This window comes from Anopheles ziemanni, chromosome 3, assembly GCF_943734765.1.
Source record: "Anopheles ziemanni chromosome 3, idAnoZiCoDA_A2_x.2, whole genome shotgun sequence".
Taxonomy (NCBI): Eukaryota; Metazoa; Arthropoda; class Insecta; order Diptera; family Culicidae; genus Anopheles; species Anopheles ziemanni.
In genome coordinates this window covers 2488283-2515908 of record NC_080706.1, presented here as the reverse complement: position 1 = coordinate 2515908, position 27626 = coordinate 2488283, and the positions used below count along the sequence as shown (strand labels likewise).

Here is a 27626-nt window from a genome sequence, read left to right as displayed (position 1 = left end):
GCGGGGAGATATTTTCATTGACTGACACAATTACAATTTAGCTCTTTAGGAATCGAAACACAAACCACGCGGGATCGAACGATTTCTCGTGGGCTTCGAATCGAATCACCAACACGCACACGCACACACAACAACACAAAATGCTAGCAACCATTTACGACGACAGGGAGGAGACAGGCGGCGGACGCGCGGGAAGGAACGCTCCTTAGGACAGATGGAAACTCATGCTACCCTCGCTGGCGGCCATCTTCAGCTTCTGGCGCATCATCTCCCGGCTCGAGTAGTCCGGTAGCTTCAGATAGTTGACGCACGTCATCACCGACGGCAGGTACTCGTCGGGATTCTGATTGCCGTCCACCTCTTGCGCACGATCGTCAGCGGAGGCGTCAGCGCCTTGAAGCCACCGGTCGGCAACCGGGGACTGCCGGTGACGAACTGCAGGAACAGCCGCTGCTCATCACGATTGTACGTCGCAAGGATGTCGAAGAAGAACTGGATCGCCGGCGAGTCCGCGTTGAAGCCGTGATCCGTGCGACAGCATTCGGCCAGCATCCGTGCGTCCCAGCGTTGCTGCTGCTGCTGCGAACCGCCAAGTCCCGAGCCGCAGAACACATTCTCCAGCTCCTCCGGGTAGAACATCTGCAGACGGCTCATCGGGAACACCGAGTCGAATCCTGGAGGGTAACGAAAGCAAAAGCCATGGTTTATATTTACATCCCTGTGTTGCAATTTATCATTACATACCTTCACGCAGCGCTTCAAACTGGCGCGAAACGCCCTCGGCAAGGAACCAGTGGGTCACCAACGAGATATACTGATGCAGATTGCTGGTGGTAACCGCCATGTCGCGCCCTCCGCGCCGCAGCTCGATGTTCGGGTGACCCGGCAGCACAAAGTCGAGCCCCAGGTCCGAAATCGGGCATCCATCCAAGTCCAAAGATTCAATCTGTACAGAGTGTTTATGAGGGGAATCAGTTTTGGGCGTTCGATATGGGCCAGCTACACGACGTACCTTTTCAGTCTTTTCCATTGCATCGATGGTATGGTCGGCCTGGATTTGGTCTCGCTGCTTAACGATCTCATTCAAGCGCAGCAAAGTGCCCTGCACTTCCGGCGCAATCTGTCCCAAGTCGGCCAAGCCTAGGGAGCTTTCCTCGCTCAGCATCCATCGATAGAACGGTATCGAGAATGGTAAATCCAGCTATGTGGGGAGAGAGCCAAGAAGAAGACGTTGGTTGCAGTTGGTTGATCCTCGACATTTCCCGTTATGCCTCCCTCACTTACCATTCGACTGTCCATAACCGCTTTGGCCATAAATTTGCCCAAAAATTTGAACTTATGCTTCAAGCGTGAGATCTGCGACGTTTTCGCCGTCTTGCTGAGTGGAATCGGGAACAGGCCCCGGGGTGCGTTTACGTACGACACGGAGGAGGTGGTTCCGGCAGCACCAGCAGCCAGACTGCCGGTGCCATCCGTGGCGCCTCCCCCGGTCAGCGGTGTAATCATCATGCTCTCGACGTCGGCATATGAGGCCGGCGGCGGGGCGGGAGGTGGCGTCGAGTTGTTCTCCAGTTCCGCCTGCTGCGGGTTCAGATGCAGCAGATGGTCCGACTGCTCGATCAGCATGTTCAGCGAGTTGTCATTGCTGATGACGTAGCTGCTGTTGTTGTCGTCGCTCGCACCACCACCGACGCTGTTGTTGGCCGCATCGTCGCTGCCGCGTGCCGAACCGAGCGACGAACGGGTCAGGGCCAGGACGGTCGTCGTGTCCAGCGAGCCGTCCTCCAGCGCGACCCCTCCTCCGCTTATCGACGACTTGACGATGTTGTCCGCGATCGAGGTCGATTGTTGGTTGTTGTTTTTGTAGCTATCACTATCGTTCCATAAGCCTAAATCACAGCGTTGCAGTTCCGTCGAGACCAGCGCGTAGAACTCGAGCGTTGGCCCCAGCCCCGTGCCGACCTCGTTCTCGTACTGAATCTCCAGCAGTGCCTTCGTGTGACCAAAGTCCTGCAGCAAAAGCAAAAGCCAGCGTTAGAAAATTATCTTCCGCCCGCCCACATTCCACACACATCCCCATCCCCGTACCTGCATTATGGATTCGGCCTGCTTTAGTATGTCGTCCCGGGAGATGGCTCGTTTTCGGCGATCGAGACGCGGCGTCACCCGCTCGCTCGTGTCGGCCGAGTTGAGATCTGGAGTCGTGTCGAGCAGACGCTGCAGCGCGCGGTCACGATCGAACGAGACCGCGTAGAACAGCAGATGGCGCGTTTCGAAGGGAAATAGGAACGGACACGCGACCGCAATCTGCTGCAACCATTGCGGCAGGTTGCCGGTCATAATCACCAGTGGGTCCTGCAGCTGTCGGCTTGCCTTGGCAGCAATCTGTCGGAGATCACACAAAACACGTGTTAAATGCATTACGTATTAATATCAACGTATTAAAAACAAACAGGATCGTTCATCGTTACCGCGTTTTACATCTCACTTAGCAACCCCGGCAGTGTACGTAGAACATACAAAATGCTAGCCTACTGTAATGTTTTTGATGTTGAATCGTCATACAATTCGTCAAGTAGACAATTCGTCGCCTTCTGGGATCTACCAAAATGATAGCTAGCGGTTGAATGTTTGTAGTAGACACGACTAGTCGAGGGGTGTAGGTAAAAGTAGGGGAAAATCGCTTTCCGGTCGAAAACATTCTTTTGCGAGGATTGTTGGGATTCGCGCTTGTTTTCATGACGATTCAACATCAAAAACTTTGCAGTAGGCTAGCATTTTTGATGTTCTACGTACCCTGCCGGGGTAGATGTAAAACGCTGTATGGGATCGAACCACATCGTGATGATCGTGTTAAGCCTGATTCAAATCTCTTAAATGTTGCTCCCGTCACCACCAAATAATTGCCACTTACCTTCGAATGGATAAACTCAACCTGCGGAACTATGGACACCTGTGGCACGGAGAAGTACAGCGTGGCCCAGTGCCGATTGAGCGCGTTGATGATACGCAGCATGCAGAGCGCATCGAGCGAAGCGTCCTGCACTGTCACGACATCCGGCAGCTTGGACACGAGGAATGGGCCCAGTGGCGAGACGACGGCCGGTACCTGACCGTCGGTCCAGAATTCCGGCTTGCGGCGCATGATTTTCGATTGGGAAGAATTTTTACTGTTCTTCCGGGACGACCCTGACGCGCCCTTGCTCGAACCACCGGACTCTTCCTCCACCGGCCGATAGTAGATGGTATGCTGCTGCACCCAAATGCTGGCACTTCCTGTAGGGGACGAATGAATGAATGAATGGTGGCGATTTTTTATCGTCCATTAGCAGACCACGACCGCTGCGCTCCGAACTTACCTATCGGCGTCTCCGTATCGGTGTCCGTCTCGGACTGATCGTTGACGAGCGGCGAATACTGCCGTATGGCCTGGTACACGGTCATGTTGTACGGGAGCACGTGCTCGCCGATCAAGAACTGCAGCTTATGCTTCAGCCCGCCCATCGTGATCATGGCCGCAGCGTCAATGTTGTCGATGTCCTCCTCCGAATCCTCCTCGCTGTCGACGCGGATGCCGCCGTATCCGCGCACCACCAGATACCGCTCGATGGCCTGCACCAGCGCGAGCGGATCTATTTTCACAGTACCGCCCTTCCATTGGCGCAAATTTGTACATTCCGGATGGCGTTGAAGATTGCACTGCACAACAAAAAAAAGAGGGGAAACGAGTGTCACTACTACTTGTTTATTCTAGTTGCCCCCCCCCATCCGTTAGCTTACCTTCAGTTGATGTGTGTTGAAGAATTTAAGAGCACTTGTATTGGAGCGGCCACCGACGCCGGCCGGAAAATCGTGCACTTTGACCGGGAACTGCTCGAGCTGCGTTACGCATCCGTTCAGCTTGGCGACGAACGCACTGAACGCGGCCCCGTTCATGGTTGCCGGCGGACCGACGCCGACCTGCGAGTAGCTCGCGTCCAGCGGCAACCCGGCAAACACGTGCAGGAACATACGCAGCCGGGTGGGCCGCTCGACCAGCGCGTTCTCGTCGTTGGCCATGTAGTTCAGCATGGCCCGGATCAGCCCCGAGTGGTTCACCTCAAAGGGGGAGATGTCGCTTTCCATCAGGATGTCGCGCAACTCCTGGAGCGCCCCCAGACACTCCTCGTACCGTCCGTCGAGCTTGCGAATGGCGGCCGTGAGCCGGATCAGAATGGTACAGGCCGGATGCTGCTGTTGCATCGACCCTCCGCTGACTCCTCCGGCGACCACCACCCGACCACCCGCCGTATCACCCGAGTACCGGCTGACGAACAGAAGCGCCTGGTCGCGTATCCATTGGCGGGCTTTTTCCCGATTTCCCGCCGCGATGAGGTTCGAGTTCGAGTGGCTCTTGTTCAAACCGCTCCCACTTCCGTCTTTGCCACCGCCGTAACCGGAGCCAGATGCGGACGCGTTGTGCGCGGCAGCCGCCGACGACGTCGACGAGGATGACTGGCGACCCCAGCGGGCCGGATTCAGCGACGCAAGGAACGAACTCGTCTTGGACGATGCCCCCGTGAAACGCGAACGCGTCGAGCCGGAACTCGACGACGGTGTCTGCCGGCCGGAAGATCCGGACGAGCCGGACCCCATCGTGGTGGCTTTGTTGATGAAATCCTGCATCGCCGAAGAAACACCACCCCCCGACGAGGGGTTCGTGGACGATGACGACGAACCGCCGGCCACACCAGCGGCACCGTGATGGCCGTGACCGTCATCTTGGCGCGACTTTGATTTGGAGCTTCCCTGCGACTTTCGCTTCGGTGGCACCTTGCGCTTCAGTATGTCGGACATTTTCAGCTGACCGGAGGAGCTACTACCACCAGCCCCGGCCCCGCCAGCGTGCTGTTGATGTGGGTGGCTGCCGGGTGTGACCACCACGGTCGCAGAAGAACCACTCGGTGCGGTGGCACCCGTCGTGGGCGTGGGTGAGTTGATCAGGGCCACATTGGCCGTCTCCGTAACGGCGGCAGTGGTGCTGTAGGTGCCGAAAGCATCGGAGAAGTGATGCGGCGGCTGATAGATATGTGTGGCCGCCGGTTGACCACCGTGGTGGTGGTGCGGGTGCGGGTGCGGTGGATGATGCGGTATCGGATTGATGGCGGCCGCTGCGGCCGAGTTGTAGATGGCGTTCAGCAGAATGTTCCCATTGCTCGTCGTCGTGACGGTGGCCGTGACGATCGACGTTCCGGCTGCTGGTTGTACGATGGCACCCGTCCCTCCTGCTCCCACCACTCCTGCCTCCAGATGATGATGGTGCAGGTTGGCCACGGCCATGGGTGCCGCCCCGCCAGCGACATTTTGCGCCACTCCTCCGTGAGGCATCGGATTGACGAGGTGCGCATGGCCATGATGCTGCTGCTGCGGCGGATGCGCATGCGAATGATGGTGGTGGTGGTGGTGCATCGAAGACTTGTTCATATTGATGGCCGTCGCCGGGGAGTTGGTCGTCGTGTAGCTCATGCTTCCACTGGCCATGCCGACGCCCCCACCCGCCGTCATGGTACTCGAGCTCGGACCGGACGAATGATGATGATGCCCACCGCCCATCTTCCCGCTTGCCAGCATCAGGGCGGACGAAAGGTTCTTCACGTGCGATCCGCCACCACTTCCGCCGATGGCAATGGCCACCTGTTGACCGCTTCCCGCTTTCGAACTGGACGCAATGGCACTGCTGTCGAAATCGAACGTGGTTCCCCCGGAGCTGCTGGACGCGCTCGGAAGGATCGTGGCCGAAGGGGGCGCACTCTGCGAGGAGCCACTCCCACTGGCAGCCTTCGGCGAAGGAGCTGCACAGATCGGAATCGACGGGTCCGTCAGCTGGTTGATCTGGTGCATGACACCCTCGCGCCGGAAATGCACTCCGAACACCTCCGGAAGCTTCTGCATGAGAATGTCGGACATCTGGAGCGCTCCGACGACGATGCGCATATCGTTCGACGCCATCATACCGGCGATGTGCGACGAGACGAGCTGGTTCTTCAGCACGTCCCGCAGCAGGTCACCGTTGGCGAAGTACACCATCCTCAAAAGCGCCCGCAAGCACTTGTACCGTACGGAAGGACCGGCCGACGAGCTGTACACTTCGTACAGAACGGAGAACAGGTTGCGAATGAATTCGGCCGCCAGGCCACGCTCTTCCTTCAGGCAAGCGATACGGGCGTCACGTTGCGCATTCGGGGGTCGCGTGGCAAGATTCAGTGAACCCGTTGTGGCCACAGCGACCGTCGAAGATGCACCACCAGCGGCTTCCCCAGCACCCTCAATTGCCACTCCACCAGAGGGTGTTGAGGGTGAGGAGTTCGGCTCGTTCGAGGACGTCGTAGCCGCAGATGCCGCTGCCGCTGCCGCAGCCGCCGCCGCTCCCTGCAGGGCCAGCAGCCGATGGTTGATCTTCCGCTGCACCGAGCGAGTCGTGCCGGTGTCCTCGTTGATTTGCTGCATCGAGTGAAAGTCGATCGTGTACGTGCGCCCGAGCGTGCTGAGACTGATCTCGTCGTCCGAGTTCTGGTGGGCCGCCTCGATCATGCGCGAGTCGATGGACGAATACGGACGCCACACCCCGCGATCGTCGCGCCACTGCCATTGTACCGCGTCCTGAATCGTTGGCTGGGGCCGCTCGAGAAGCGCGTCCACCGCGAAAATTCCGTCCGTCGGCAGCCGAGGCATTAGCTCCCCGATCAAGCACGTGATTTCGTACAGCTCCGAGGGGCTGCGGGGCACCAGCTCGACGTCGGCCGTCACCGGTTCCGCCGAGCCGGTCAGCAGATACAGCAGCGTCGAAGCGATGTCGTTCTTCAGCAACGTGATCGCCAGATCCGGGCAATTCGCGCACATTACGCTCAGCATCCGAACGACGTTCGTGAACGTGCCGCTGTTGAGCACCGATGGCGTCACCACCAGCAGCTGCTGGCAGTTCTTCAGCAGCTCCATGCTGGCAATCTCCTGCAGGATCGCTTGATCGTGCTGGAAGCTATCCACCAGCCGGCAGAACGCCGTGCAGATGCTCTCCACACTCTTCTTGTCCTGCTGCGCCAGCAAACGTGCGAGCAGCGCCAGCGAGTCCTTCACGAAGTGGAACTCTTCCGCGTGCAGATTCAGACAGCAGTTGGCCGTGATGGCTAGCGCCGCACGTTGCGCGTTGATCGAAAAGAAGTCCAGGAACGTGAGACAGGACGCGACACCGTTCGCCTGCAGGATGCTCTTGTTGTGGCGCCGCGAGAGGATCTCCAGCGCCGTCAGGCTCTGCTCCGCCACATCCATGCACTGGATCACCTGCAGCTTCTCGAGGAAGGCCGGGATTGCATCGACCACCGTTCCGGAGGAGCGCGGCAGAGCTTCCAGCATGTAGGCCAGCGCCCGGCAAGCGTTGTTCATGATGTCGAAATTGTGCTCCATCCGCAGTAGCGTGATGAGGGCCGGAACGACCTGCTTGATCGGAAAACCGGCCAGCGTGTCCTCGTTGCCCATCACGAGCATTTGGCACATCTCAATGGCAGCCTGCAGCTGCTGGCTTTCGTCGGGACACTGCAATCCCTGCAGCAGCTGTTGCGCCTTCGAGGAACTGCTGTTCGCGCCCATCGTCCGGTGCAACAGGTGATGCATCCGTGGCCCCAGCGCACCGAACAGATGCGGCGGAAGACCGCGAGCTTCCAACAGTGCCTGCAGACGACCCACCTCACTGTCATCGCTCTCCGAATCTGGATGAGGCGGTGCGGCGGAAGATGCTCCTCCTCCTCCTCCAGCGCTTGCCGTCGCAGTGGAACCGGATGAACTCGAAGCTGCTCCAGCTCCCCCACCACTCCCACCAGACGCATGCACCATATTTACGTCAACCATTCCACCCGACGACGAAGCGGACTGCGCCGGAACCGAGCCGCCCGAAGAAGCGGTCGTCGTTGACGAAGAACCCGCTACAACGCCCAGCGCCTTCGTCAACCTTATTACATGGTGGGTGGCGGCGTGCCCTCCGTCTCCACTATTGCCTCCTCCTCCGCCACCGCCATTGTTGTTGTTGTTGTTATTATTGTTGTTCCGCGAACCATCGTTGGCCATCGCGCCCGAGGTAGACGGGCCGCCGGCAGCAGTACCACCACCAACCCCACCACCCCCAGTGCCGTCGAAGCTTGTCGCAAGCAGAATCGCCCCCTTCGCGCCCCCCTTCGCGGAAGATGAGGAAGAGCCGGATGAAGTGCCCGCTATCACTACACCGCCGCTGCCGCCGCCGCCGCCGCCCGCTCCCCCACTGCCACCACCGCCACGGTGATGATGATGATGATGGTGGTGACTACCGGAGCGCGATGATGACTGCGACGCCGAAGAGTGCGACTGTGGCTGGTGGTGATGTTGGTAGGGGTTGTTGGTCGGATTCGAGCTAACGCAAGACCCCGTGATTGCGGATGGGTGGGAACTTTTGCCTCGAGAACTGCGCCTAAGCAGAAGACCACTGCCTCCTCCTCCTCCACTGCCGGTTGTACTACCGCTTCGTCCTCCCTGCTGTTGCTGCTGCACCAGTGACCCTGCTCCTACCACCTGTGCCTGCGCTTCGTACTGTTGGTGATGGTGGTGTTGTTGTAGTTGTTGCTGTTGTTGGTGGTGATGGTATCCGGCCGCACCTTCTCCCTGGCCGCTGCTGCTGTTGTTGTTCGCACCGAGAATCGGTTGCGCCGCCTGCTGAGGATGGTACTGAGGAACGGCTGCCAACTGATGTTGATAGTGATGGAAACGTGTCGGATGCTGCTGCTGCTGGATGTATTGGGGATGCTGTTGCTGCTGCTGCTGCTGCTGGGAATGTAGTGCCGTGTAGTGCTGCAGCTGATGGCTCGGTGGCTGATGATAATGCACCTGCTGCTGCTGCTGCTGCTGCTGCGGATGATGTTGGTAGTGCGTTCCGGCAGCAGGGTTTGGTAGAGGATGATGGCTGTAGTGCTGCTGTTGCGGCTGCTGCTGCTGCTGCTGTTGCAGTTGGTGCTGTTCCCTACCACCGCTACCGCGTGCTGCTAGTCTTGCCCCCAGATTCGGGGCCTTCTGATTGCCCGCGATCTCTTGGTGGTGCTGGTGGTGGTGATGGTGATGATTGTGGTGGTCCCCCCCCACTTTCTGGCGCTTTTTGGGCACTTGGGCACCACCGGACGACGATGAAGAAGACGAGGGTACGGCGGGTGCGGGTGCGACGTTCGAAACCTGCGCACCGATGACCACTCCCGATTCGCTGACGGAAGCGGTTAGAGTTAGATGCTGCGGTTGCTGCGGTTGGTGCTGCTGCTGCTGCTGTGGCAGATGCTGTTGGTGAGAACGTAAATTACGGATTACCGTAACCTCGACTCCCGGTAACGATCCCCCTGCTCCTTCCGGTGCTGCGTGAGGCTCTCCTCCCTTCGATCTCCTTTGACCCGATTTGCCTTTCGGTCCCCCTTTCGACGTTCCTTCGCCGATCAGCAGTTCCTTCCGGTCGGCGATTTTCCGCGATAGCTTGGACGCCGCCGCTGCGGACTTTCGTGGGCTTTTCTTATTTATTGCACGCGACCCCGATGCAATCGGTGGTGTGGAGGTGAGGGGTGGCGGACTTGCTACTCCTCCTCGTTTACTTTTGGACTGAGCTTTCTTCTCCCCGCCGCCAGCTGCTGCTGCTCCACCCGTGGATGTTCCCTCGGACGATGGATGGACGATTGTCGACGAGCAGCTAGAATTAACTAACGGTGATAAGCTACTGCTATCGAATGTCTGTTGATCGCCCGATGATGTAGTACGTTGTTGGTGGCCGGTTGCCTTGGTACTCTCATGGGGACTGGCACCTGCTGCCGCCGCCGCTCGCTTCAATGCGGGGTTCTTGGTAGTGCCAGTAGCCTTGTTGCGACTGTTGCGAACGTCTACAAGCTTTGGGTGCGGCGAAGAAACGTCCTGCTGGAGCTGATGCGACTGCCTATTGAGATCGAATCCGTGGTGCTGCTGCTCGACGACGGCGTCACTGGCCGCCGCCGCTGTAAACACGAGCTCTTTGGAGGTTGTCCGGGACCGGGTGCGGTACGCGACCGGGACAGCAGTGACCGTCGGTGCGGCCGCCTTTACGTTTAAGGATAACCGCTTGGCGGAGACGGAAGGCTCGGAACTCGACGGTAGGTCGGATGTTGTTCCACCAATCAGTGGCAAGCTGTGCTTCCGCTTTGCTTTACGCTGTGTCGATTTGTCTGTGGACCCCGTACGGTCCTGTTTCGAAGCTGCACGCGAGCTACCACCACCTCCCTTGGCCGTCTTTCCACCTCTGGATCGGCGGCTCTCGCTACTGGTACTACTTGTTGTGTCGGTGGTGATGGCGGATTGGTTCCGTTGTTGCGGCTGCTGTTGCTCTTGTTGCTGCTGCTGTTGTTGCGGATGAAGATGATGATGCCCCTCCGTCACTGCAGAGAGCACTTGCTTACCAACGGATTCGGCCATAGACGACACTTACACGGCTCCTTGTTTCCATTAAACATACCCGGCTGCGTGGTGCAAATGGCGATTATGCGCGCTCGCTGCGGGGCACTTTGGCAACAAACAAACAAAACTACGAGCTAACCTCCACACACACACACGCCGAATGGAGCCGTTGTTGGCGACGTTGGTCGCGACACAAAGCTTTCAGATGCACTCCTCGATCGATCTCATCGAAACTGGACGGATAATGGAGACCGTCCTGGGAGAAATCGTCCACTGATTTCACACGGATTCAAAGTTTCGTTTTGCTTTCACACTTGTAATAGTCTGTCCTATTTTCTTCACAACTCATATGCACACTAAACGGCACCGTCTGCTTCTGATCGTTCCACATTAGTTAAACAGAATCAGCCCAGAGGATATCCGTCGCATCTGCAAAGGGAACAAGACCAGGAAAAATGCATTAGTAAGCGAGTTATGGACGATACGCAGAAAGTAATTTGGGATTTAGAAAATCGTTCCAACTCGCAAAAGAAGAAATGATCCCTATAATGCCTCTTCGCGGGTCGAGACGCGTCTTGGAAGTAAGTTCTCTCTTCGTCTCTGAAGCACACAATTATCGAAAAGTCAGATCAATGAACTAATGATCCGACGATTCGAGACTGCTGGAATGAATATTCCAATCTCTGTGCCCGCTTGTGAAATTCCCTCCGTCGTCACTCGGTAATGACGATTCTCGTTTTCGAAGGTACAGTAAGTTCGTATGTTAGCCGCGGCCCTTTTTTCTCGTGCCCTTTTTCTCTCACACGTACACAGAACTTAGGGCTCTTTGCGTTTGCAGACGAGGAGTGAGCGAGCGCGAGCGATACGCCTTCTATTTTTCCTTCCAGTCGCTGCGCACCGCTAGCCTGCTCTGATGTGTTTTCCTGCGTTTGCTACACTTGATGCGAGCCACAACATAATGAAGTCTGGGATGAAGGCAACCCTTAAAGAGGAAACACGAATAACCACCACCACCACCACCGCTTGTGGACCACCACGCGGACCGAATGGGGAACGCGAAACGGAGACATATATACGAATGTAAATAAAGGTTATTGTCCATCTCAATAACGCATCAACATCATCGATGGTGGAGCTGGCTGGCTGGGTCGACAGCATAAAAACACACCATCCCAGTTAGTTAATCCAATGTTGGGACGTTTCTCGTCACCCTCTCCACGGCGCGTGTGAGTATCGGTTGGTCGGAACCAACTGACGGTGTGTGTGAGGTACTAACTGGGGGGTGTGACGAGGTATCAACGTTCGCGAAGCAACGGCAGCAGCGAACGGACAGGAAAAAAAAACGCACCTCCGCGCACGGAAAACATGATCCGGTACGATCTCGTTCTCGACAGGGGTCGAAAGCGCACACAGCAACAGTGAAGGAAGACCGACCACCGTAGACACATATTAATTCATCGGTCGGGCTCTGAGCTCACCGCAATATTACCGGCGGCTCCGGTTGGACGATCTCTGGCCCGACATGATCTGGAGCCCACGGGAAGTTCGTCGCGAGGACGAGAAGACGATATACATACATACACACACACACAACTCGTCTGCGAACTCCGGAAGGAGGGGCTCACGAACAGAAAACAAGGAACCTCCAGCAGCGAAAAGACAGCTCGAAGGGAACCAGCTCGAAAAACGAATACTTAAATCGGCTCCGTCATTCGTTCACAAAAACACGCACCGTGGAAAACCGGAATCACGGTAAACCAGACAGACAGAAACGCGAGCGACGAACAAGACGAAAGAAAGAGAAAGATTCGTATTTATGTTTGATGACCCCGTACAGACAACACACACTTCTAAACGGGCCCTCGAGTTGCTCGACCGATGGATGTTTCAAAATCAAATAACCAAACATGGATTAACATCCAACATATGCTGCTATCGACAATCTCTCCTTGATATGAACGTGCAACTAATAATGCCAGATCTCTGTTCAATGGAGGTGACACCCATTCATCCAGAATCTCCTTTATGCTTGTCGACGTCCGGTTTTGGTTCGATATATCGTTTAACAAATGGCAAAAAAAACCAAAAGGTATATCGAAATATCAAACCCTGACCTGGCCGACCTACCATTTCCCTTTACGCTTCGGAACGACATGATCCATAAAGCCACAAGCCCGAGTGTTTCGAACATGAAAATAAACTTGCAGAACCAAACTATGCTCTCTGTCTCTCTCTTCTCTTCTTCCGAATGGCTCGATCTCGGGAAAACCCGCAGGCAAGTCCACCTCACAACACAGCGGCGACCTACGGAGAGTGTTTCCGTTCGCTAAAATTGTGTGCGAACGCACCGATTTCCCGACACCACATGAAAAAGCACGAGAGAGCGATGCTTCAGGAACTTGCAGTAACATGTCGAATCCTGGAGTCCTGCTGCTGCTGTTGCCAGTTGATGCTGGGCCTGCATCGTCGTCATCGGGGTGTCTAGGAGGCAAAAAGGCCCACCACCCTTTTCCACAGGTTCCTATCCCTTCGTCCCGCTTTTCCTTCCCCTTACGTGGGCACAATCGGTAGCGTCTCCCTTTTTTCTGTTTACCTTTCTTTGTTTCTCCTTCGATCGGGTTCCGTTTTCTGGCCTCACTACACAACAGCACTTGCACAGGTTTCCTTTCTTCGCTCACTCTCTTTCTCCCTCTCTCGCTCTATCTCTCTTTGTAGTTTTTCCTTCGTTCACGGACGTTGCTTTCACGCGCACGAAGCTAGAATCCTTTTTCCTCTCCGAGGGGGTTCGCCTTTGGGAAACTTATCTGAAAATACATTCAACACACACACTGCGTTTACCACAATACGCATTATTCAAACGTTTCCATTTGGTCAACTTTTATCTCTCTGTGCTCTGCTGCTCTGATACACCAACCATTTGGTACGATACTAGTTTCCAAATGTAATCACCATAGCAACAAATAGCGATAAGATTAGGAAAGAAAGCGTTCGTGTGTCGCACAGCCAGACGCTAACCATACGGTAGGAGAGTCGAGAAATATGACAACGTGGGCATTATTTTATTTTCGTGTTTTGAAGGCGGAGGAAAACCTATGAAAACGGTCCTTCGCACATAATAGAGAGCAACAAATCGAACGCACAACCCCGAATATGTCAAATGTATCAACACCCGAAACGGCTATGTTGAACGTTTGTTGTTTGAACTATGTTCAAAGCCTACCTCGAAAAAAAGGTTACTGACCTTTCGAAAGGCGTAGAATATGCCAACCACCAGCATATTCATAATGCTATCGACTCGCTGACGGTGGTACGGTCGGGGTCCTCCCTTGTCCAGGCGCGTTCTGCCAGTTAGTCGACGACAAATGGAAAACTCGAGGGTTCGCGGAACACGCGCATCAGTCAGACGCAATAGCTCTGCTGATGTGTTGATGCGACTGCTGGTACAGCAATTGCAAGCATTTTTTGTTATATTGCATGCGCTTCCCCTGGACTCGGAGAATAGCACTGATTCGCTCACTCACAATCCCACTTTGCAACGGGCATGTGAAAAAAAAATGAAAAGAAAAATCGGCAACGCCTGTGTGCAATGACGATTGCGATCCTTAATCAAATACTTTCAAAATGTGCACACCACACTGCTTATTGCCACCAATCATTTGCTGAACTCAGACTTGAAAATAATCTGTGCCTGTGCAATTACAGTCTAATCATTCAATGTTTCCTTCCCCTAAATCCCACACTGAAGATAACATGATTCGATAGAACGGTTCGCAACTTGAAAACGTAAATTTCGCAACGTGTTTCCATCTGAATTTTCACTTCCTACACACACCTTGTGAACCGACGACGATTTGTGAAGCGAGCTGGGAGGTCGTCTTTTGCCATTTCGTAACAGTTCAGGAAAAAAGCACATATGCCCCCGCCGTAGGTTCTTATTGCGGATGGATCTAATATTTATATTTAAAAGCTACAGCTGTATCTGCATTTCACATGCCCCACCGAACGAACGAACGATTGGTGGCGGAGCGTTCAGAATCGGTTGGCATTTTTTTCCTTCTCGATTAACTTTTTTTACCTTTGTAAAGTGCGTTTTCGTAAAGAAAAAAAATGCTAGCACAAGTGTTAACACAGCAGCTTTCTGAATCGCCTCGTCTCTCGGCAGCTTGACACACTGTGTCTGACACTACACTGACTTGCCCGAGAGCTGATATAGAAATTTTCAACAAAATGGCCTATCGGAGATGCAGTGGAAGGTTGGTATTTTCTCGCATCGAGCAGCGAATATGGAAGTGCGAGGTGCGCTACTGCAGCGCATCGAAGCATAGCTCGAACCAGACGAGAAGAAACCTGATCGAACATGCTCCATACCCCAGCAGCGCCCGTACGTGGGTAGCAAAAATTTACTTCAATCTATTCTGAACGTCTTCGTCGTCGTCGTCGTCGTTGTCGTGCGAGCAACTGCCAGCCATTTTTAGAGTGGCACTTTGCAAACGATCCCATATTTAATTATATAATTAAAGGCTTCCGAGCGGTAAAATCAATGTAACTACACCACCAGGCTACTCACCATCGCTTTGTCCTTGGATTCAACCACAGTTTCACCGAAAGAACGACAATTTTCTGGTAGATTTTTCAGCAGTTGAACAAAGGAAGTGTCGCAACGATTGGGATCGAAGAAAACACATTTCTGATTCAGCTGCTGGTGTAGAGATGCGAAGCCGTTAGTGGAGCGACTGGTTACATCCGATCCCTCCAGGGAGTTTGTCGATCCGATCTCAATAATGCTTGAAGAAACTTGATCTGGGATCAAATGGGGCTGTGATATTTAATCGCTCCAGGAGTTAATGAAATATTACTGGGTTCTGTCTGGGAATGAATGTGGTTTGACGATTTCTCGATCTGTGATCGCTTTAGATGTTTTCCCGACAGTTGGATCATCCCGAAATCGATTCCTAAACAGACAGCTTGCAATCCCACTATTTAAATTTGTAACCTAGTAAGCGTAAGACAGCAAATAAAGGTGCACATGTGTAAACGGAGTAATAATAATCAAGCTGCCTTTTGCTTCGGACCTAATGAAAGGATTAGCTCGTTTAACATATTGGAGTTATAAGATTTGATCCCTTCCCGGAGCTACATCTCCCACCACTATGACACTGACAGCGGAGTTGACTTTTGCTATCTTTCAAAATATTTACCTTACCAAGGTTGTTGAGCAAAGCTTCAAACATCAACGGTAATAACATGAAAATGGCTAGAATTGCCAATTTGTTTGGAGTTTTTCTACAGATTTTTATATTTGAAACATGAAACATCGTCTTCTCAACCCAAAATTTGTTTTTTCAAACTAAGATTTTTCCGTTCTTTGAAGTTTACACCCGAATGAACAACTACTTTGAACAGCTGATGCGTTGCGATGCGTCAAACATCAAGAACTCCGCGTGTATCCGCAGTAACCTTGGTAAGAAGTCTTTTTCATGCCAATTTTATTACACGACTCCGACTTTAGATTTTTTAAATTAAATTTCTGGAGAATCTGTTCGTAAATATTGTACTTTTTCCTTCGGGGTTATCAGTAGACTTTATGTAGAAAGCTTACAAAACACTTCGATTGCCTTTCTCGTTTAAGTTTTTTATTATTACTATTGTAAGCGACTTTTGTGACTTGCATAAAGTATTTTAAATAGATGCTTTTACATTAAATAAATAAATAAAACTGATACATTGCACTGTGAGATGTCCTCCTTAATTACCACCCGTTATCTAGTTTCAATCCTTCCAGATCCTCAAGCTGCCCGCTATCGAAGGCGCTTGGAGAAAGGAGGCAAAGGTTTTCTATTCTTGGAAAACTGCCATCCATAGGCGAGTTGGACGCTGCTGGAACTTGTTCGAGCTGCGCAGGATGAGGTTGTTTAAATTGAGCTTCGTTGATGGAGATGCTGTAAATTGGCTGTTGCTGTGTCTGATGGTCATACAACGTGGCAGAAGAATCACATGTTCCAGCTATGTTACCCAACTTGTTGTACGTTCCTTGAACAAGCTCGTCTAGCGTGCGGTTCACGTAATCGACTTCCTGCTTGTTGCTCTCCTCCATAGGACTGACGGGAAACAAATTCCCCGTATCTGGATGGGACGATCCTTCCGGGAGGATGGATGATGACTGGAGCAATTTCTGCAGCAGGTCACCGGTTTTCCGCACAACTGTGCCCGGAGGACTTGCCGGGCATTTGTGCGTACGCTGGGAAACCTTGTAACGGAAACTTTTCTCACATCCGGAACACTTGTACGGCATCAGCCCGGTATGTATCCTTCGATGCACGAGGTAAGAAACGCGCTGGCGAAAGCATTTTCCTGTGGAAAATTTTTGGAAATGGAAATTAGAAATGACTTGAACCTGGAAACATTCGAAGCTGTTGCAACTTACCACAAGTTTCGCAGGCGAAAGGTTTTTCACCGGAGTGTATCCGCTCGTGATTATGCAGTGTAGAAAGTTCCTTGAAGGCACGATTGCACACCGAACAGACGTGTGGTTTTTCATCACTATGATAAAGTAGATGTTTGTGGTAGGACTGTTGAAACGTGAACGATTTATTGCAAATACCGCACGTGTATGGCATTTCTCCTGCAAAAAGTAGTGAGGCGTTGTTGCATTACGCTCGAAGTATGGAAAACTATGAAAACCCACCTGTGTGGAGTCGATTATGTTTCTTGAGGAAATATTTCGTAGTGAAAGTTTTTCGACAAACATCACATTCCCATTGCTTTGGATTGTCCGTTTGTCCCGGTTGCTGGGGCGAGGAAGGCAGTGACGGGCTGTCGATTCTGCGCGGGGAAGCATTAGTAGCTTCTTGTATGAACTGTTGCGCACCGACAATGTTGCCACTGTCGACGGAAGGTGTCCCGGAGCTATTGGGAGGAAGATAAACCACTTGCGCCAATTGTCGAGGATCTATAATTTGAATAATGTGCGGTTCTGGGGGTGGTACCCCAATTCCATCGGCGGACGCTGCGGGTGGATGGAAAATGGCTATATTTTGATGTTGATCGAGCATTTGCAAGGACATCGGCGAGGGGATGAGTTGGTCGTTTTTTGCCATGACGTCATTGTTGCGGGGGGCAGCTTCAACCGCCGTCGTGGTAGTAGAAGAACGTCCATGTGTGATGTTCGCTCGATGAGTCCCTTCTAAGCATAACTTCTTTGGCCCATCCGCATGCACAACCCGCATGTGGATTTTTAGTGATCCTTTCATCTTGAACTCCTTCGGGCAAATGTGACAAACGAATCGTTTGTCTCCCCCACCGAGTCTGGCCGGGCTGGTTGCAGCCGCTCCGTTCTCGTGGAAAACTTCCTGGTGCATCTTGAGAAGTGCTGGATTACGAAACTCAACATCACACATCGAGCAGTAGTTGGAGCCACCAAGCGGACCACCAGCTGGTGACATTTTCCCCAGTCCAATGTCAGTGCCATTTTCACTACGCTTCACTTCCGCTTCGGATGATGGTTCTCTCCGTCGCACCTTCCGCAAACTTTTCGACGAACCTTCTGCTTTGCTGCCACTTGTATCATTTCTTATGGAATCACTTTTGATCGAGTTACCCTCATCGGCCACTTCCTGTCGGTTCGGCGCACCCTGATGATCTTCGAGCAGCGAATGACCAAACAGGTGGATGGTCAGTTTGTCCAAACCGAGCAACTCGTCACCGCAAATTGGACATTTTAGAGGTCGCGCCGTTACTTTGAGCAGGCTGACCCGTAACGCATCCACGTTTGGGAAATTGGGCTGCCCACACAAAATACACGATAAAACTTTTGTGCACATCTTACTGAAGAAAGTAGTTGATCAAATTTGATTTGTGGGGATCCAAGTTTTCTTAAGGAAAATTCATGACGAGACTCACTCGAAGGAAAACTGATCTGCGCCGTTTCAGCTTTGGTAGGTGATTTTTGACGTAAGATTATGTACTTCTTTGCGCAGGCGTCCGCAGTCTTAGAAAGTGAAATGATTGAGTCGTATTTTGGCTTACACACCGTCGAACCGTCCGGAAATAGCTAGGAATGGTAAATACCCTCTTCCTGCGACTCTACTCGTTCCGATCACCCTCGATACAAAACCCTTCCACCAAAAAAACAAATAAGCGTGGATCTGATTCAAAATCTTTTGTAACGGCACTTTGCATCGAAGATATGGAGGAATTATTTTCTTCACCATAAAATCCTCCCACGTGCTAACCTGGTGTTCAAATGTGTTAAATTTGGAATCGCACTGTTCCATATAACCAAGGAATGCAACAGTTGGTGCAGCCGCATGCGCATTCTGCATAGCGTCATCCGACGATGCTAGTGCATTCATTGCGAAGCAGGCGCGATCGGTATTTCAAATCCTTCGTTGATATGGCAACCGACGTCGTGGAGGAGTTGCTAGTTGTTGTCAGCGAAAAAACAGTTGCTCCTTGGAAGCTTCTACAGTAACATTGCATTTGCTGCAAATAAAATTCTGTGTTCTTTCGATATAATTAAACTTTTACCTGAACAAAAAAAAAACGTCGATAAAAATGCTTGATTCACAACCGTACATTATACGAGTGATGGAGGAGATGGGGCTAGCCGATGGTGGCTTCATTCCGATTGCGAACGAGGAGAACAAGCGGTTCCTGGAGTACATTAACCGTTTGGGTGAGAAAAAGACCCAATCCTCGGGCAAGTTGCAAATCAGTGACCAGCGGCTAGGAAATCTGAAAGTGCACCTGAAAAACGCTCAGATTGAGTTTGAGCATAACTCCAAGCTGATCGGTGCGGAAAAGAGTCAAATCTCTACCGAGGATGGGTTGCTTAAAGTGGCTTCAAACGATCGTGCCTACTTCCGGCAGCAGGTGCTGGAAGTGAAAAAATCCCACTCGGATTTGGAGAAACACGACCATCGTGCTCAGGGTAAGCAACGCATCGCGCAAAGTTCTATGATGCTCTTCGCAAATGGACCAACTTATGCTTTACAGGGGACATGACAAAACTCACGGCCAATGTGGAGAAATACACGGAGAGCATCAAGTGGGCCAAAGGGGCGCTGCTGGAGTGGAAGCAGGTGATGGGCAGCGGAGAGGAGACGAACAAGCTGATCCTGAAGTACTCCAAACTGGACACCAGTCGGGCGGAATCGTTGGAGGCGAAGCGCAAACAGTTGGAGAATAAAATTGCCCAACGAAGGGCGGTACTGGTGACGCTGTACGAGGAGTACAAATCGTTGGAGCAGGTACTAGAGCGTACCTCACAGCTGTTTCGTTTGGCGCACCATGAACGCCGGCAGCTGGTTCGAACGTGGAAGGAAGCGGTCAAGCATATGAATCAACGCGAACGGTATATCAAAGACGTAGAGGCCGAAATTGACACGGCACGGGACGTGACAGATAAGCTGCAGGGAGATATGCAGGCGCAGGTTGAATTTTTGGAGGAGCAGCAAAGAAACAACCAGGAAATCGAGATACGCATTGGCGATCTCAACGTCGAGGTTTCGAAGCTAAGGAACCGTCTGACGATCTTGAACGATAGCGTTCAGCTGAAGACGAACGAGTACCAAGTAACGCGCAAATCGGTGCAGAACCTATCGAACAAGTTGTCCGCCATGCGTAGCCGTAACAACCATGCGCTCAACGAGGAAGATCAGAAGAAAAACCAGATTCACACGAACCTGAGCGAGCTGGAGATACTGCGGGACAAGTTGGACAATTTCCGCAGCAAGAGCATGTGTGCGCAAGAGCGGCTCCGGCAGCTTAACGAAATGGTGGAGTCGGAGGAAAAGCAGATTCGAGCCATGGAAACGGAAACGACCCGACTCTCGACCGCCCTGTACCGAGCACAGCAGCAACTGTTCGCCATGAAGGAGGAAGACAAGTTGCTAAAAACTGAGGTGTACTCTACCGAGTCGGGAATAGGCAAGATCAGGGCGGCGAAAAAGGCGCTTACGAAGGAAATCGCCCGGCAGATTGAAATCTCCTACGATGTGGACTACAGCATGGAGAAGGTGCAGGCAAGAATCGCCAACATGAAGGGGGCGGGCGACAGGCAGGAAGAGGAAAATCGTGTCCACGCAAAGTTGGTGTACGCCGCGGCAGTGCTCGCCCAGCGTAACGAACATTTAACCACCCTCCTGGGGGAAACGGCAAGGACGCAACAGGAATATAGACAATCGAGTTTGGTCTATCAGCAGGACGCCGCCGAAATTGAGCGTATGACCGGCAAGTGGAAGGAAAAGACACTGATTGTGGAGGGTGGTGAGAAGAAGGTGCGTCAATGTACGATCGAGAACCAGGAGCGACTGGTCGAGAAGAGCTTGCTGAAGATGCGCATCAAGCAGATGGAGCGACAGCTCGAGAACCAGAGCGATAAGATGTACACGCTCGAGCGGCACCGGATGGAGCTGGAGGCGGCCATCAGCAAGCGCATGGTGGACATCAGCGCACAGAGGAATATGCTCCAGTTGCGACGCAAATATCTTGCCGAAGAGCGAGCCCAGCTGAAGGCGGACATTACGGAGCGGACGCTTAAAATTGATCAGTTGAAAAATCGCTACGAACTGTCGTTGGATTTGCTGGGAAAAAATGAGGATGGCTCGATTGTGACGGCAACGCAGATAAAAATCAAAACGGCCCAGGAGAAGTACATGCTGCTACGCGAGGGCAGTGAGTTGAACGTGAAGATACTAAAGGCGGAGGAGGACCTAAAGGCACTCGAGAACACGCTGAAGGTGATGAATTATTCGAACGAGAAGTACAAGCGCGGTTTTCAGAAAGTGGAAGACGAAAATCCCGACATGATTGCAATGGAGAACATCCAGGCGGACTATTGCAAGGCGGTGGCCGCCTTGAAAGCGGTTCGTTCCGATCTAGCCATGAATACGGAGAACTTGCACGACTTGAACGAGTGTCGCGAGCAAAACGACAAAGCCCTCGAGCAAGCCCAAAAGGAGCGTCTCGACAGCAACGATGTGCTGCTACGAATTCAAAAAGAGTTGCTGGATCAGCGAACCAAAATCCAACGAGCCGAGCGGGAACTGAAGCTGGCCATTAAAGCGGCCAAGGCAAAGACGAACGATGACGATCTGATGCTGATCTTCCAGAAGGATCTAAACCTGAAGGAGCTGGAGGAACGGAACGGGATTGCACTGCAACATTTGGCCGATTTGGTCGAGCACAATTCGGAATTGGCGGCATCGATTAGCAAGCATTGTTACGAGCGTGGTTTACGGTTGCCGCTGATTAAGCGCACGAAGAGCCAGATTTCATGGCGGAGTGAGAATTCACACGGAACCGAGTATAGCGGTCGTGTTGATACAATTTCATCGAAACAAGGTAAGTGCGTAAGCGCAAGAGATGATGATCCATTCTGACTCCATGTCTTGTCCCATTTCATTGCTTAGCATCACGCCTGTCCATCTGCACAACAACGTCATCGCGGAACACGGACTCTTCGGAAGATATTGCAAAATCGTTCGACAATCGCATGAGCGCCGGGCTTTCGGTCATCCTGATTGACTTCCCGGGCACGAAAGGGGGCGGAAGCAAATCGATGGGCGCTGGAGGAGGCATGAAGAAGTGAGGAGCCAAAACATTGTGTGTGATTTGACAATGATTACCTTTATTTTGTTACCATTTCCGCAAGTTTTGTATGAGTCGTGTTTTTGAGCATTCTTTTTTTTTTTGCTTCTGGAACCATGCTATAATAGTAACAGAAATTTCAAATTACTCGAAGACACCGCGTCTGGTTATGTCGTATATTATGTCGCGTGGACCTATGGAGCGTTTGATTTTTTCATATAAAAAATATCGATAACGTAGCTTCAGTGAAATGCTTTCCTCCTCTCGGCTATGGCTAACACTATCGTAAATGCAGGACGAGAATTAAACTGTCGACTTTGTGTGTTTGTTTGTTTGTGTGGTTTTACCGTATATTGTAAGTCTGGAACTGATCCTTCTATTCGCGAATAAAAAAAAGTAGTTTTATGCTATAATAAAAAGCTATCACACTGATAACGACATGTGATTTATTTTCGTACAAATACGCAAGGATTTAATATACATGGAAATACATATCTACACTTAATTCGACCACCACGCACGCAAACGATTCTGCCTATACTTGTTAGTTTTCTGGTGGCAACAGAGGTTACTAGAAGAAAATATATATAGGACAGTGAAAACATTTTATGTGGTTTGACTGAGGGAAATAACATTCTTCTGGATTTACAAACAAATATTATACTTTTGCAACAAAAGAAAACGTCGAACGCTATCCCAACCAGCTCGTGTCATGCACTGAGTCTTGCTCGAGCTGATTGGCAACGAATGCATAGATACCCGGATAATCTGGATTGAGATAAAGCCCCCCCCGTGTATGTACCTTACATTAACGAACGTGTGTCTTTTGAAGACAACGCCCTACGATGCAAATGGGCGGTGGTCACCCACAATGGGTAACGTTTCGGGCTTTCTGGCACAGTATTACGTTGTATTAATGATACGTAAAAGACAAAATATTGAATGTGAATTGCTTTCCCCCTCCCTCCCCCAATCGGCTTAAATTTTATCTTACCGGCAATCAACTGCTTCTAACGTGTTTTGTTTCTAGTAGATTTGCGCTGCGGTATCGACGGCTGCTCGTTGGCGGTCGTCACAGAAGTGTCCGCCGGAAGAGTAACATTGTTGCGTTTCGATGTGCGATTCGGTCTAGTCTGACGAGGAGGAGTTGCACGGCCAGCGATCTGTTTTGCCGGCGAGGAACTCGAAGGAACATCATTCTCCACGCTGCTACTGGTGGCTTTTCGTTTGCGCGAGTTTTTGGCGGGAGTATTCTTGGAACTGCTCTCTTCCGTCGACGACGAGGCACCGAGGTTGGGCGACTCGTCGTTCGGTGTGCAATTGGCGGGACCCTTTCGTCGCAACGAGTAACCGGTGCTTCTAGGTGCCGGATACTGCCGGTGAATCTCCTGCATGATGCCACTGGTTCGGTTTAACTTTTCCTGCAGTCTTTGTGCGAACTCGAAGTCGCGTTTTTCCATCTCGATCTGCTGCTCGCGTCGTTGCTGATCGCTTATGATCAGTTCTCTGATTGCGTTGGCTTGAGCCTCGACAGAGCTACGGGTCGTGCGGGTGCTAGTGCCGCCGCCGCCACCACCACCACCGCCGGATCTAGCAGAACGATCGAGACTCCGAGGGACTGTTTTTCTCGCCCTCGTAGGACTGAACTTTACCTTCGTACCACGTGGGCGGCCACGACGTTGGGGAGTTTTGGTGGGTGTTTTATCGTTTCGTTTACTTTTCGCTCCCACCTTTTCACTCTCAACCGGGGATGATATTTTGGGAGGTGTAAATAGTTTCACAACCGAGAAAGCTGACTGATGCACACTTGTTGCCTTCAGTGGCCGATAGGGACTTTTTTTAGGCGAATAGCCATACTTGTTACCGAAAACGATTGGGCGCACCGGTACTGCGCGGGTGACCGTATCAAGCGAGAAACTGTAAAATAGTAGTAAAACCAAAAGACAATTAAGTGCCATTACATCGACCATTATACCACTGTTAACTCACCTGCTCTTTGGCAATGACGCTATGATCGGTATGAAGTGATTCTGCTCTGACTTCAAGCTATCGGTATCATCCATTGTGCCATCGTCATTGGCTTCCTCCTCCTTAACGCCACGGTGTTCAATTTTGTGTAGCGCGGTCGGTTTTATGCAATGTTCACTTTTGTTCAGATCGAACATGCTCAGCGACTTATAATGCTGTTGCTGCAACTTCCCGGTCGTTAGACGGTTCAGAATAGTACCTTGCACCTTTTGCTTCACCATCTCTGCACTGCGGCCAACTTGCTGGACGACGGACTTGAGCAAACTGTAGCGCCCTGACGCGGACGAAGAAGCGCACGAAGAATCGGTCACGGCAGATTGTGCGGACGAAGTCGACGAGATGGAGATGACGCTGAAGGGATCAAAGAATTCGTTAGTCGACAGCTACAACCAGGCAGCTTCAAAAATACTTACCTCCCGGTTGATGGAGATTTGACAAACAACGATGCGATTGTGCCAAATGTTTTTTGTATCCCATCCTTGGTGGTTTGACTACAGTTTTGTGGGACTTTCTCTGGAACTTGTCGCCGTGTATTGCACAGTGAGGATGGACCAGCCATTGGGGAGATGTTGCCAACGGTGGTAATTTTCCGAACAACCACTCCATCGTGCGGATCTGGGGTCGTTGTGGACGATACGGACACATGGCTGCTGTTGTCACCAACTTCTATAATCCCCTCTTGTTTGTACAGATTAAGGATGCACTGCTCAGTCGCGGCCAGCTCTTTTGTAGCCTCCTCGAGACGCTCTTTCTGGAAGCGCTTCAGCTCGCTAGTGAATTCCTTCCTAATTTCTCCCGGCGTGGCCAAGGTGATGTTTTGTTTTGGCCCTAAAATTAAATGTTGAACAGAATTAGTTTCGTTTGATGGTTTGCTACAAAAGAACCACTTGCTCTTACGGTTTATTTCGTAGCAGCTTTTGTCCTGTTGCGTTGATCCATTCGATGAGCCTTTCTGGGATCCTAGGGAGCTTTCTAGTGTCAATTGGTCACGGAACTGACTTTGTATCGCTTGCCAAAGCCGTTCGTGCACGAGGTTGTTGACGCGGGATGCATTGCGGTACCAGGTACCGAAACGCTTCCGGCAGCACGGGCAGTTAAGTTTATTTTTCTCGATCGTCTCGCTGAGACAGTTGCGACAGAACAGATGTTTACACGGCAGGAAGACTGGTTCGACAAGAACCGAAGTACAGACCGGGCAGAGGATGTCGTCGAGCTGGAGATTGTCGTAGTTGAGCGAGCAGGACCCTGCAAGTGCGCTAGACGACACAGCTGACGAGGAATCAGTCCCAAACCGGGTGCTGGTAGCCGAAGGGTAGTTTAACAGTTTCGAGGACATTTTCCGGGAAACATGGATTGGCTAGTGGTCAAGCTTTTGCAACAGGATACAATCACAACCACCGAGCTTCATTGTCACATCCGGGAGTCACATTACAAACAGTGAAAACAAACAAAACAATTTTGCTTTTTCTTCATGTGTAAAGCACTTGTTTAACTATTGGGTGCCGCGAAAATGTGGTATTAACTTAAAGTCTTCAACTACGCGGTTATTATTAACTGGACGGTATGCTTTTTTACGTTTAAAGACCGGCACGCAGGGACATTTAATTATTCGCACAAATGTTTCTGCCGATTGTTAGTACTAGACAGAGCGAAACTGTCAAAGCATGCTGCTGTCGGATTGAGGTTTACCAAATAAACATTTGACTGGGACGTAGGTACAAATACCTTGGTTGGTATTTTCTGTTGAAATAACAAATTTGTTAATAACTTCATGATCGCTTAACCGATTGGTACATATGACCCCTCAAATGAAAAGTCTTTTCAGGGCACACAACTTTTGCTATAAAAGATTTTTCTGGTTTTTTCCAGTTTTTGAGAAAATCATTTGTTTGAAAAAGAGATAGCTCTCTACCGGGAACAAGGTTGATAAACCTTGATTAGTAAAAATCAAAAATCTGCTAATTTGTTAATAACGATTGACCCCTTAAATGAAAGGTCTTTTTAAGTCGCATAATTATGTTCGAAGTAAAGCAAGCCGTAGACGTTACATATTAATCTGCACAGATGTTTGACGTCTACAGCCTTTCCTTAGCTATTTCCAACATCCCTCGAGATATTCGGGATATCTGGAGGGATGTTTGACAGACGATGGGTACGAGAGAACAAAGGAAATCTGTAGACGTCAAAGATCTGCACAGATTAATATGTGACGTCTACAGCCAGCTTAAGACTCCTCGACAGAAAGGTATAGCAATCTAAGGGAAAATGTAGAGAAACCCGGAATTACAATTTAGGAAAAACAGCTAATTTTGACAGCGTTCGATGAACGACTTGTCAAATGCATGAACCCATTCATTTTGTTCATTCTTCAGTTCATTAAACCGGTAACGGCTAACCAACCGGGAAAAGGGAACTTCGATAAAAATTCAAATTCAAATTAAATTTTCTTTTATTTCGTACATAGTTATATTATCGATTTTAATCAAAGGCATGGGATGGTAAAATTATGATATTCGATAATGATGCAAGATTAGTAAATAAACGCATGTCTTAATAAACAAATACCAAGGCTGCAGCAAAGATTAAAACACTTATGTAAAGTTATGAGTTAAGCTATTTTCAAATAGTTTACTGAATGTTTGAGATGATTATGTTAATAAAATATATTGTCATCATGAAAGTAAGATACTCGATCGCTGTTTGACTCTGTGTGAAACAAACAAGATATTTGATACTTCCTCTTAATTTATAAAAGTTCAATGAAATGGCACGTATTGTGAATAGTAACATTTCATATTGGTTGCGAACAATGTTTTTCTGCGATGCATAACATCGTGCATATGCATAAACTGGATTTGATTGGTTCGCAAATGCTCCGCCTTCATACCGAACAAAAAACAAAATACCCTCGCAGCCGTTATCAGAATGCGCAGCTGCAAAAATATCCCAACGTTTTCGTACGTCATGCGGTGTTTCTAGGGGCGCAATCCCGACTACGGAGTTTTTCCTCCGATAAAGATGGGGACAGTATCAAGGAGTCGTATAAGGAGTGCCAATTGTTGGCCCCCGGAGGCACCAGAAGCATAGACGTAAGAAGTGCTCTTCTGACGTCAAAGAGTTAACGCGCGATACAATGCAGATTGTTTTGCAACCGACCACCCGATGGCAATTGTTGCAAGCTTTCAAGTACGGCAACCGAATTCCGAGGATTCTGTCGGAAAAGGTCCTTCCAGCGTAAGAGGGTCTCGTTTGATGTTCGTTCGAATCTATTTTGGGTCTGAACGTTTTGAGCCGGTTAGTAATTCTATTGTTTGAACGGCAATCTCAAGAATCACTAGAAAAGGAAGCAGCAAGCGTACATACAGAATGATTCAACGGTTGTCGATTTTACGATCTCAAGCGCAACGGGGAATGGGAATAAAGAAAACAACAACTCTTAAGCCCTCGAAAGAAACCGATTACGTCGAGTTTTGGAAGAAATCAGAAAGGATGGCCTATAAGAGTTGTAATAGCGAGACTCTTGGAAAATCAACCGGCATCACCGGGATTGA

The 27626-nt window shown here is 50.9% G+C and overlaps 4 protein-coding genes across 4 annotated transcripts; 1 reads left to right on the top strand and 3 right to left on the bottom strand.

The window, feature by feature from the left end:
* Positions 1-191: 191 nt before the first annotated feature.
* LOC131287005 (E3 ubiquitin-protein ligase TRIP12) lies at positions 192-15113 on the bottom strand. Its single transcript, XM_058316020.1, is given in 13 exon segments — positions 192-357; positions 360-674; positions 745-946; positions 1013-1201; positions 1285-2010; positions 2089-2385; positions 2915-3276; positions 3360-3699; positions 3781-7778; positions 7809-8677; positions 8747-10887; positions 13052-13262; positions 15026-15113. Coding segments are annotated over 11 exon segments (9180 nt in total). The 5' UTR covers positions 10477-10887; positions 13052-13262; positions 15026-15113; the 3' UTR covers positions 192-205.
* A 1094-nt stretch (positions 15114-16207) lies between these two features.
* LOC131288731 (zinc finger protein Xfin) lies at positions 16208-18278 on the bottom strand. The gene is made up of 3 exons (XM_058317904.1): positions 17144-18278; positions 16883-17080; positions 16208-16809 (listed from the first exon to the last, which is right to left on the bottom strand). Exons 1-3 carry the CDS (start codon positions 18276-18278, stop codon positions 16208-16210), a joined length of 1935 nt encoding a protein of 644 aa, XP_058173887.1.
* Positions 18279-19011: 733 nt separating this feature from the next.
* Positions 19012-22048, top strand: LOC131289179 (coiled-coil domain-containing protein 39). Its single transcript, XM_058318388.1, has 3 exons — positions 19012-19387; positions 19453-21801; positions 21870-22048. Exons 1-3 carry the CDS (start codon positions 19012-19014, stop codon positions 22046-22048), a joined length of 2904 nt encoding a protein of 967 aa, XP_058174371.1.
* A 736-nt stretch (positions 22049-22784) lies between these two features.
* Positions 22785-25522, bottom strand: LOC131287306 (uncharacterized). The gene is made up of 4 exons (XM_058316341.1): positions 24973-25522; positions 24489-24903; positions 24037-24426; positions 22785-23964 (listed from the first exon to the last, which is right to left on the bottom strand). Exons 1-4 carry the CDS (start codon positions 25409-25411, stop codon positions 23058-23060), a joined length of 2151 nt encoding a protein of 716 aa, XP_058172324.1. The 5' UTR covers positions 25412-25522; the 3' UTR covers positions 22785-23057.
* Between the last annotated feature and the right edge of the window lie 2104 nt (positions 25523-27626).

What these genes read in the sequence shown, in the direction of transcription:
- LOC131289179 (XM_058318388.1), top strand. Translation starts at nt 19,012, where the DNA reads ATGCTTGATTCACAACCGTACATTATACGAGTGATGGAGGAGATGGGG. An exon ending in ACACGACCATCGTGCTCAGG is followed by an intron (nt 19,388 to 19,452) that starts GTAAGCAACGCA and finishes TATGCTTTACAG; the next exon opens with GGGACATGACAAAACTCACG. An exon ending in TACAATTTCATCGAAACAAG is followed by an intron (nt 21,802 to 21,869) that starts GTAAGTGCGTAA and finishes TTCATTGCTTAG; the next exon opens with CATCACGCCTGTCCATCTGC.
- LOC131288731 (XM_058317904.1), bottom strand. Translation starts at nt 18,278, where the DNA reads ATGTGCACAAAAGTTTTATCGTGTATTTTGTGTGGGCAGCCCAATTTC. An exon ending in ACATAATCGACTCCACACAG is followed by an intron (nt 17,081 to 17,143) that starts GTGGGTTTTCAT and finishes TACTTTTTGCAG; the next exon opens with GAGAAATGCCATACACGTGC. An exon ending in TTTCGCCTGCGAAACTTGTG is followed by an intron (nt 16,810 to 16,882) that starts GTAAGTTGCAAC and finishes AATTTTCCACAG; the next exon opens with GAAAATGCTTTCGCCAGCGC.
- LOC131287306 (XM_058316341.1), bottom strand. Translation starts at nt 25,411, where the DNA reads ATGTCCTCGAAACTGTTAAACTACCCTTCGGCTACCAGCACCCGGTTT. An exon ending in AAATCTCCATCAACCGGGAG is followed by an intron (nt 24,427 to 24,488) that starts GTAAGTATTTTT and finishes TGATCCCTTCAG; the next exon opens with CGTCATCTCCATCTCGTCGA. An exon ending in GCGTCATTGCCAAAGAGCAG is followed by an intron (nt 23,965 to 24,036) that starts GTGAGTTAACAG and finishes ACTATTTTACAG; the next exon opens with TTTCTCGCTTGATACGGTCA.